General features: G+C 43.7%; 2 protein-coding genes across 5 annotated transcripts in view; both read right to left on the reverse strand.

The window, feature by feature from the left end:
* Positions 1-359: 359 nt before the first annotated feature.
* snrnp27 (small nuclear ribonucleoprotein 27 (U4/U6.U5)) lies at positions 360-4,838 on the reverse strand. Its single transcript, XM_084457132.1, has 6 exons — positions 4,694-4,838; positions 3,081-3,207; positions 1,662-1,750; positions 1,314-1,393; positions 1,080-1,144; positions 360-684 (listed from the first exon to the last, which is right to left on the reverse strand). The coding sequence occupies exons 1-6, from the start codon at positions 4,728-4,730 to the stop codon at positions 630-632; spliced, it is 453 nt and encodes a 150-aa protein (XP_084313258.1). The 5' UTR covers positions 4,731-4,838; the 3' UTR covers positions 360-629.
* A 1,563-nt stretch (positions 4,839-6,401) lies between these two features.
* The window catches only part of add2 (adducin 2 (beta)), a gene marked incomplete at both ends in the record, with an annotated part of 7,844 nt that continues 3,419 nt past the window's right edge, over positions 6,402-10,826 (reverse strand). The window contains 8 exons of one of the 4 annotated variants that reach the window (XM_084457673.1): positions 6,402-6,673; positions 7,387-7,470; positions 7,724-7,850; positions 8,004-8,090; positions 8,223-8,333; positions 9,438-9,683; positions 9,930-10,106; positions 10,615-10,713. In XM_084457673.1, the coding sequence (XP_084313799.1) occupies positions 6,402-6,673; positions 7,387-7,470; positions 7,724-7,850; positions 8,004-8,090; positions 8,223-8,333; positions 9,438-9,683; positions 9,930-10,106; positions 10,615-10,713 (1,203 nt within the window). Of the gene's footprint in view, positions 6,674-7,386; positions 7,474-7,723; positions 7,851-8,003; positions 8,091-8,222; positions 8,334-9,437; positions 9,684-9,929; positions 10,107-10,614; positions 10,714-10,826 lie in introns of all 4 variants that reach the window. The other 3 variants (XM_084457674.1, XM_084457672.1, XM_084457675.1) reach the window with 3 other exon arrangements.

Below are 10,826 nucleotides of genomic sequence, written 5' to 3' on the forward strand. Positions count from 1 at the left end.
GGCATAAGAGAAAATGGATACCAGTGTTTTCATGACATATAGCTACTTCCATGGTGAATGTTGAGTGAAGTAACTACTTAATACATTTAAAATACAACTTTGCAAATTAACAAATACAATATTTTACTACCTGGGTTAATCGACTTGAGTCAAGTTTTGGTGTAATGTGGTTACAGTAACTAGTGACATTTTTATGAAATATACTTTTTTCAGTTTTCTGATGTGTGGAAGCATGTAGCGTCAAGTGACCCTAAACAAACCATAAAATACAAAGCTGGATATCTGACCAGTATACACAAAATTATTGAATTATTATTATCCGCTTAGTACATCTTAAATCAGGAGTAATGACATGATTTGAAACATTTTATTGAAATGAAAAAAACAACATTAAAATGCAATGCACCTTCAAAAACCACATGTCCACATGGCTCATCCTTAGATTTACCTATATTGTGATGACATGACTTTCACTTGTACTGTGTTCAGTCACCAAGATATTTACAGAATTTGTGAACTAAATCAACAAATGTAAAACATCATATTCAAAAGTAAACTATCACAAAACCGAGAAAGTCAAGAAAGACTATCAAAAGGGATCTAGAGTACAATGGCAAGTCTTTCCTCTTTCAGGCAATAAAGTCCAGTGGTCTGTTGAATCCACCTTTTCTGTTCATGTACTGTCTGAAGAAAACAAAACACACAAAAAACATTACATCATTGCTACCATTGCAGCACTTGTACATTACATCATCATCCACCAATGGGAGAGCTGATCTCTCTGCATAGAAACACCTGCTAAGGTGATTGGTTACCACAAGAGCAGTTGATGCTCAGAGTGGTAACTACAGAAGAGGACCTTCAGCCTTACAGTAATAATGGTTAATTTGCTACAAAACATTCTGGTCAATGCTTCTAAACGTCAACAAAAAAACTTTATGGATAGCATGACATGACTGTGATCATGAAAAACAATCAGGTAAAGGTAATAACTGTAAATGCAAAATCTGTTTCTTAAATCATTTCTGCAACCACATGTACTAGACTAGCACTTTTGTTTACGAGGCAAATCCACATACCTGTACTTCCTCTTCTGAGATACATTGATCGCATGTGCATTGACTGACCCAAGGGTCTTCTTCCCCTGTGTGCAAAGACATTTCTCTGCATTAGCAATGTGAACTATCTTTGCCCAGGTATGCCATCTTGGAAAATGTCCTCAAATGATTAAACTTTTTTACTGTAAACAATCCAGTAGTAGATTGGGAAAGTGTGCCATCTTGTGGTAAATGGTGAGATTCCAAGATTAATACCTTAGTTGAGTTGAAGGAGCCAAATCCCATTATTTTCATCATCTCAATCTCATCTTCGGTTTTTCCCTGCATGTCTTCCTCTGTACAAAATAGCAAAATTTAAACCATGTCCAGAATGACTCTTAGCCCCTCCTCTCTGTACAGTTATGTGTAGATCTGAAAGTTATCAGATAATTAATAAACCAGATGGCAATAGTAGTATTGAAGGCCTACACAATCAACATTATGCTTAACCAAATCTTCAAGGTTTGCACAAGTGTCTGGGGTGAAGGTACTTGGGATTATATCTGAGTGGAGCCCAACAGTCAATTTTCCAACATCTGCACACAAACAGTTGGGTTTAATCACCAGAAATCTCATGCTCTTTCACAGGAGTGTCCTTGTCGTCCTTCTGCCTCCCGGGAGAGTTGGAGGATGAGCGGGGACGACGAGGAGATCTGGGAGAAGAAAACGGACATGGCTGGTGGACGGGTTATCTAGACTAGGAAGGGGACATTGCAACAGTTCAAATCTAAAACTAAACAAGGATTATATCTAAGTGAAACCACTATCAGAATTTGTGTGGGCTTGACTTGTAGTGGCTAGCCACATTTGTGACAATTTTTAGCACAAGGCTCCTTCCGTGGGAGAAAAATAGGGATGCTCCAATCGATCGGCCACCAATTTAAATCGGCCAATTTTCACTCCAAATGACTCGATCGGCAGTCACCATATTGACCGATCGCAAAAGTCGATCTTTTAAGTCTATTCTAGCTGGTTAGCTTGATGATGATACAAGAACAAACTTGGATGCTACAAGCTAAGTGGTATAGAGTGGTGGGTTAATTGAATTCAGAACATGAAAGTGACTAACCACATCAGACAAGGGTATACAGAGCCTTTTCGATGCTACGTAGCTTGATCTCAAGTTGAATAACATTATGTCAACAATCTCCAACATCCATTCCCATTGCGCACATTTTCTCCTGGGATCTCTTCATAGTCTTTTTTCATACTACCCAAATATCTTCAAAGCTGCTGCTGCTAAAACAACAAAATCTCTGAATAACTGTGGTTTGGACATTTTTTTAAATCAGGACAGAGCACAATACCTTCTAGCAGTGTGAAATGAAACTCATGTCAGGTACTGTAGCTTTCTTTCAAGGAATTTCAAAATAAAGGTCACAGAAAACAACATCGTTCTGATACACTGTATAATGAAGTATATCTGATACACTGAATACTATTTGGAGGGCCTATTCATGAGTTAATGAGTGATTTATAATGGGCCACCTTAATATAAATCGATGTGAGCAAAGATAGTGTCATTATATCAGTAAAATAATATGGGTAAGACCATATTAGCTCTCAATGCATTTGCTTTTGGTAACGTTAGCCCTCCTGTGCAATGGCAGAAACACAGCGCATCATACTCTACCCTTCCCTGGCATTAAACAAAATGAATGGTGCAAACTGTGCTGTAAGGTTTCTAACTCAACTGTAAGGTAAGCAATCGCCCAGAAAAAGGAGTTTTATAGTACTTAAAAATGACTGAATAACAAAATTGATGGGCATACTCTGTTCTATGTCACCTAAAGATAACTGACGTGTCACGTTCAACCATTTTATTCCGCCTTTAATAAATCGTATCGGTCGATGCTGAGGAAAATAATCGGTGATCAGTATCGGCCCCCCCAAACCCAGATCGGAGCATCCCTAGAACCCCACAAGAAATGGTCAACCTTTGAGTGGACTTTCTGTAAACTGTTTTTCGAACAGTTCTTTTACCTGGAACGTCGCCTGTGAGGGGAACGCGAGCGGCTCCTCCGCCTGTCCCTGTCCCGAGACCTGGAGCGCTCCCTCTCCCGGCGTCTTCGCTCACGGTCCCTCGAAGTCGAGCGAGAACGGCGTCTCTCTGCAAAATATAGAGATGAGTATGTACAGTTGGCTGTGAAATGCACAGTGGGTGGATAAAATGTAACATATTTTGAAATTGGAATAAATTAACCCCTAGTTTGGACAAGATTTGTTACTGATGCTCATGCTAGCTAGACAGATGAGACATTTTTTGTCCTTGAGCACCCCCAATGAACAGTAAACATTACCATAATTACCTCTGCCCCAGCAACAGCACATTTTTTAGACCAGGTTTACACAACTACCAGACTGATTTTCATTAAACTTGTGAATGGGTGTTGCAAGGGCCAATTTAGAACCCATTACATTTTGGAGCCGATCCGAATCCGAATGGGGTGGGTCCACGAGTCGCCCAAACATGGCCAACCATTCACCTCCATTCATTTTTTGGACTTTGGTTCCGGAGTGAAAAATACACCCCATTCGTTATCAAAGGAGGGGAATTGAAACGACCATATCTCGACATGGGAAGGCCACAGAGACACGGGGTTTGGACTGACATAAAAATATCGACCAAACGATTGCAGTAATGGTGCGTTCGTTTGTTGTCGGAGCTGGCAAGTCGCAAGTGGCAAAATACCTACCTCCGACCTGTGTGCATTCGAGCTATATGCCATTATATCACAGTTACCTAGTTATATCTAGTGCATTCGAGCAACTGGGGGCTGAGAAACATATCCGAATTTGCGACGAGGAAGTGCGAGTTCATGCGGTGTTTTATTTAATCATTCCTAGTAGCAAGTCGCAATTTGCCACCTCCCAGTTATAAACGAACGCACAATAATACCAAACATGCGCGCGCACAAAGCCAAGAAATGGATTCATGGGCGGAGGTCTGTGCTCTCTGGGCACTATTTGTCATTAGGAGGCGGGGGAATCTCCCGGCCCCAATCAGTGGCGCCAGACGATTGTGTGAAATACAGCGGGGGGGGGGTTTTATCCAGTTGTCAGACCTTTCTCCAAAGCTGGCAGAGCGTAAACAAAGTGTGGAGAGATAGGTTTAGGACCCTAAGGCCGGATTCATAGTCGACGCAAACTATAAGCGCAAGCAACGCAAGCTTCGCAAGGCCACACAAGATCTCGTTGCGTCCTTGCGTGTCATGCCGAAATGTGTCACTTGACGCAAGCAATAGTGCAATTCCTTGCGTTTCCACAAAACAAAACCCAGAACGCAAGCTCTCGAGTCATGTTGGAGCTTGCGTTCACAACGTAGCTTGCGTTGTTTACGTCGACTATGAATCAGGCCTAACCCTCAGCCAGCATTAGCTAGCTAACTTGTTACACATGCTAGCTAACCACCTAGCTCCCAGTAAAGATGCATGTAAGTTATTATCACTTAACTAACGTTAGCTTATGCCTGCAGTAGCTACCTAATATTAAATATTAGCTAGCTAGCTAGCTCGCATGCAACTAGCAAACTTGTCAACTAGCACTAGCTAACGTTACCTTCTTAAACAAACGTAGGTGTAACGTTAGATACGAACCTCGTCTTGCTGGAGAGCGGCTTCTACTTCTAACCATTCTCTGAATTTGAATGAGTTTCCTCAACCAACGTGAGATGGAGAGTTATTGCAACGAGCACTAAAACGGTATTTATTTCACACTCATTGCTACGCAACGTTACCCTTTCGCTACACCGAAGCAAGTAAAAAATAAAAGTGTTTGTTGGTTGTTTCCTCTTCCGGAATAAAGCTTAGCAGTGTTTCCCGACCGCCACCTATAGGACTGGAGACAAGTCACACCTTCCTTTCTCTGAGCAACCATACTCGGTACTTATTACATTATTACAGTCATTATCTGACTGTAATAAGTCGCTTTATCCAAAGCATTTGATGTAAGAAGTCAGTAGTCCCAACTCCCCAGCACAAATGTAAGACACTTTGTAAAGTAGCTTTCTCAGTGAGTGTAATGCATGTGGTTCATGTCACAGTGTAGCTTACTTTCTTGTTGGTATCTGCACATTTCTGTTTGTAATAATAATTAGAATGCCTTGCCAATTCCTATCAATACCGATATTTTAGTGTACTTACTCAGACAACAATGGCAATGGCCATAATCTCCACAGCACCCAGAATAAGGATGTCTGGTAAATAACAGAATAAATCCAGAGGGGAAGGCTATGTAATATCTAACATTAAGACAAAAACAAGCTTCTTTGTCAGTGAATCACATGCAATAGTGAAACAGTGCCATGATCAAGAGCAGCCAATACCAAAAGCCGTATATCATGATTGAATAAAACACATAAAACCGAATTGGACTAAAATCAACTTGATCTTTAATGACTGGTACATTGTTCTTGCAACTTTCACGTTACATTCTAATATGAAATAAATTAAAAATCAATAGACATCACACAGCATTTTGAGAACAGCTACTGATCATAAAAATAATTACAGCTGTAGAGAGGTATTTTGTACACATTTCAAAGAAAATGAGAAGAGTGGAATGTTTAGTGCCTTTTCCAGGTGGGGCTTCATTTGCATCAACAAGCACAGAATTCTTTCTCAATGCTTATACGGTATTTTTGCTTGATATTAGTGACATTTAAAGCAGTCAGTTCAATGTCGGGAGCTTTTTTTTATTTTATTAATCACTTATTTGTCCCTGCTGTTTATATACTTTGTTGAAGTGGAGCCAGCTTTCGGTTCGTTAAGAGCATTTCATATCATGTCAGCATTTTAATACATATACTGTACTGCACCTGTGCTCGCCATACATATCTGTGACATTCATCTGACAATCAAAACGAATTAACATTAGCCAGGGGTGCCTATGAAGATGCTTCAATGCAGCTATGTTTATATACATGTGTGCCAAGTGCATTACGCCTTTAAGTGGGATGGGCTGCATTAACAGGAATGTTGTTGTTTACATTTCATCTTGCAAGATTGTGGATTGTTAAAAGAAGATTTGAATGCAACAATATTGAGGGAGAGCAATAAACATTAAGTTGATCAGACTTGTTGTAGTCTGTTGTAATCCTATGTGCAAAACAATAAATATTTAAACACAATCTTAAGAGATGGTTTGATAGTACAGAAGCAAGTGGAGACAAAGACATGAAAATCTAGAGCTTGTGGGTGCCTACAGTGTGTGTGTGTGTGTGTGTGTGTGTGTGTGTGTGTGTGTGTGTGTGTGTGTAGTTGGAAGTGTAGCGGTGTCAAAATTGTTTGTCCGAGTGCATATCCCTCAAGTTTCTGCTTTCTCTTTCTGCTTCTTGCTCTTCTTGAGGAAAGACGGGGCCTTGAACTTCTTTTTCTTCTTGGAGGGGGACTTTGACGGTGAGCCCTCTGGGGTGTTGCCGGGGGGCTTGGCAGTGGGTACAGCGGGCGTGGTTGAGGGTGGGGCAGAGGTGTCGTTAGTTGACAAAGCCTTCATCCCTTTCTCCAGCTCCTCTGTCTGCTGCTTCTCCTCCTCCCCTTCACCGTTCTGAACCGCAGTGGAGTCTGTCTTTGTCTCTTCTGGTCATAGGATTGTTAGTGTAAAACAAGATAGAATACCAACACAGAAGCACAGTCAGAATGCAGGATTCTTATGGCCGAGCTACATATTCACATGGGAAACAGGTTATTGCAGTTGCATTGCAGAGCCTAACATGCTTGGTTCATGAGAGTGCAACAGTCCGTTTTTCTCCGTACTTACTATTGAGACAAGATCTTAGCACCAGAGATGTGCCCTATGAGTGCAGTACAGAGGAACATAGACAAAGACAGACACAGAAACAGACAGAGGGAGAGAGGCACAGTACATACAGTGGTTGTGGAGACAGGTGGACAGCATAACCAGGTGCCAAAATGTGACATGTTTACAACAACAACAAAAATCAACATACTAGAAAGAAACACGACACCATCCAAACTGACGCCCCATGTTACTCTGGCAACCAGGTTATATTAACCCCTCCCAATCTGTCAATCAGTTTGTCAATAATATTTTGTCACCGCATAGGGTCATTGGTGAGGCACCAGAAAGGATTGTTTTTTCAGGAGGAGCTGTTTCCACGTGGGATATCGTAAGAGTAACATGGGTTTTTAATGAGCAGTTGAGGCATGGATAGGAGCACACAGTAAAGAATCGCACATTTTGACATGTGGGACTGTGAGTTGAAGCAGGCCCCAGATGGCCTGGATGCAAAGCAAGCACAGCAGTCTGTCAGAGCACTAGCGAGCCTCACCTGAGGGTGGGGGGTCGCAGGGGGGAGGGGTCTTTGCGGGGGAGGTAGCTGGAGTAGACTCCTTGTCGTTCACCACCTCCTCCCCTTCTAAGATAGCACGCGCACACACACACATAAACACACACAAAGGGGACCACAGAAGTGCACAAGTAGAGTAAGGATGCGCTTCGATGAACGCAGAAAGTGAGAATATTAGTGAGGTGTAAGTGAAAGTCACATCTAGGGATAGTGAGCATTGGGCTGTGGGTTTAGTGACAGGGTTGGGTGGAGTTGGAGTGAGACAGAGTGAGGGATAGTAGAAGCAGCGCTAGCAGGGAGAGAGCTCCGTCAGACCTACCATCTGTCGGGCCTTCCTGCTTCCTCTGCACCTCCTTGCGGTACTCCTCCAACTCCTGGTCTGTCAGCTGGTTGAAGGGGTTGGGGGTCTCCGGCTCCAATGGTAGTTTTGGAAGTTCAACAGGAGACTAGAACGATGTTGGATAGACATATTACGATCAGGACTTTGAACACAAGCCTCTTCACAACCTCAAGGATCCCAAAACACTAACAGTATGCCTCAGATCATCTACAGTAAATGATGGCCAATGAAATTGACTTCTGCACCACTCAAACCCTACCGGTGGACTGTCAACTGTTATGACACTGGCCAGTACTTGGGACTGGGGTCCCGCTGTCTTCATGTCCTGGCGGTTCTGCTGTCGGATCTGGAAATACAATTTAAAGACACAGAAAACCCCAGAAAGATGAGAACCAAAGACATCAAACCTACGGTAGTGTGCACCTTTTACTCATATTGTGAGATGGATGGTGTCCGGGTGGAAAATCAGACTTATTACCTTATTCCGTGTCTCCAGTACCTCTTGGGGGTTGGTGAAGAGAGGGACAAACTGGTTTGAGCCCTCTATCTTAATGCTGCCACCATGGGTCATCTCCTCTGACTTCAGCCACTGAGAGAGAGGGAATGGGAACTATTTTACACATCTTACACCTCCCAAGAGGAGAAATAAAGATCCTGCATCTCTGCTGTCATTAAAGAAAAACAATAGAAACAAAGTTGGCATGTAAGAGTGCGAGACGAATACTGGGCAGACAAATACTTTTTCTGCATTTTATATTTTAGTAATTTAGCCAACGCTTTTCTCCAAAGAGTACATTTGTCTGGAGTAAGTGAATTGACTGTACATCCCAGTCATTGTCAGAAAAGCCTTTGATAAGCACTGGTGCCACCAGCAGTCACAGTGTTAGTGTTTTTTTTTTGTAAGATAAGATTGACTGTGTGTGTGTGGGGGGGGGGGGGTGAGTTAATAGGCTGCCATCCGAATATTATCATCATTCAGTTAGAAAAGGTTCAGTTCAGATTAGAATCATCTGTTTTATTTCAATTCAGCTCCCTTTCCAACAATTTTGAATAACCCATGATTCTCCATCAGTATGTTTTCAGTGTTATTCTGTGTGTGTTGTTATGATCTGGCAGCAGAGAGCCAGACTCCTCCACTAGAGGGCGATCTATGCACTGCAGTGAAGAACACAAGCACTCAGCTTTCCCCTGCAATGCAGAGGACAGGAGCAAGATGAGGGAGGGAGGAGGTACGGAGGGAGGGGAGAGAAAGAGAGAGGAGAGAGCTAGTCTCCTCCCACTGATGTAAGAGGGTACAGGGTATTGTTCTGTCTGAAAGGGACTCCATATCGCTGCAGTTCTCCCATCTCTTTTGCCTGAGGATGCTACGGAGAGCAAACACCGTGTTTTTAACCTTGCCTCCTTTTTCACCCAGATAAAAGACATCCGTGACACTGCTGCACACATATAACAGCTGTTATACGCAGTGTTTTTGCTGAAAATAGAAATTACATATATGTAAGACAACACTTTAATCCAAAATTCTACTTTGTATCATCAGTAAACTAAGAAATTATTACTACAAACAGTAATCAATAAACTAAGAAATCATCACTAAGACCAGTAATCATATATATATATATCATATCATCAATAAACAAAGACATTTTCAGTGTTATTTTTTGGGTATGCCCCACCCATGTCCCTCATGTACCATGGTGCGTTGGTGTCCTGGGCTGGCCTGGTCCTGGTTGACCCTCAGGTAGGAGTTGGGGGTGTTAAGCCAGCGGGTCTTCTCCTGTTGGTGCCGCTGGGCAAAGGGGTGCTGGCGGGCCACACCCTGCCCCCCCTCCTCCTCAAACTGAAATGCTGTGACGGTGGCAGGCACCTCCACCTCTCTCCGCGTCCGCAAACGCTCCAGCAGCACAGGGAAGCGGTAGGCGTAGCCGGTGCGATAGCCCTGGCACACACGGTGGAGGGGAGGGTGACACGGAGACAACGTGTCCCTGTCATTACTGCACATAGAGCAATGTGCATAGGTATGGGCTATGGTATGGGCTGTATATAGCTTAGGGATACAATTGACCTCTCTGAAACATTACACAGGATATTGCTTTCTATATAAATATAATGCATAGTAGTTTGGCATCTTTTTCTCAAATACTATTTACCACATTTGTCTTGCCCTTGTCTATGGTGTTCTCACCAGATTGTCCAGGGTTCTCATGAGGGCCTCAAACTCATGCTCCCCTAGTCGAATCTTGGTCAGGGGGCCGAAGGTGGAGCCGGCCCAGCCCACGGTACCGGTGGGGTTGGGTCTCTGAGTGGTCCGGTCCAGCATGATCAGGTTCTGTTCCCCTCCGGCGCTGCACAATGCTGACACCTGTCAGCACAACAGAAGACTGCAGCAGTGTGGCCTTGGCACGGGAACAGCTCAGAGCAGAGCTGCACATGAAGCCACAGTGAACAAGGGTACCCAGGCAAGGGACTCACTCAGGCATGAAACTGGCAAACCTGCACTTCACATTATTTTCCCTTGCTTTTTTCTGTACGTCCTGTCAAGAGACGGTAAGTAGAAATATGAAAGTCTCTCTTTTTCCTTTGTGGTTTACACTCTCTCTCTCTTTCTCTCTCTCTCTCTCTCCCTCCCTCCCTCCCTCCCTCTCTCCCTCCCTCTCTCTCTCTCTCTCTCTCTCTCTCTCCCTCCCTCCCTCCCTCCCTCTCTCCCTCTCTCCCTCCCTCCCTCCCTCCCTCTCTCTCTCTCCCTCCCTCCCTCCCTCCCTCCCTCCCTCCCTCCCTCCCTCCCTCTCCCTCTCCCTCTCCCTCTCCCTCTCCCTCTCCCTCTCCCTCTCTGTGCCTGGTGTCCAGCAGCAGTGGTAATGCTGGTTTACCTGGATCTGGCAGGCAGCCTGGATGTGGTAGATGGTGTAGAAAGCCTCCTCCACTGACTCCCCCAGGGCTACGATGCCATGGTTCCTGAGCACCAACACCTGGGGAGCAAAGACAAAAGCAAGCTAAGCATTGACCTCTGTATTGACCTCTGTATTGCCTCAAGAAAATCTTCCTGTCTTAACAACCAACTGTTTGTAGCCTCTGTTGAATG

Source organism: Borostomias antarcticus (genome assembly GCF_949987555.1).
Source record: "Borostomias antarcticus genome assembly, chromosome: 23".
Taxonomy (NCBI): domain Eukaryota; kingdom Metazoa; phylum Chordata; class Actinopteri; order Stomiiformes; family Stomiidae; genus Borostomias; species Borostomias antarcticus.

Excerpts from the sequence above, each read along its gene's own strand:
- snrnp27 (XM_084457132.1), bottom strand. The coding sequence starts at position 4,730 with ATGGTTAGAAGTAGAAGCCGCTCTCCAGCAAGACGAG. Across the intron at positions 3,208-4,693 it reads CCGCTCTCCAGCAAGACGAG|AGAGACGCCGTTCTCGCTCG; the intron begins GTTCGTATCTAA and ends TATATTTTGCAG. Across the intron at positions 1,394-1,661 it reads GAAAGAGCATGAGATTTCTG|AGGAAGACATGCAGGGAAAA; the intron begins GTGATTAAACCC and ends TATTTTGTACAG.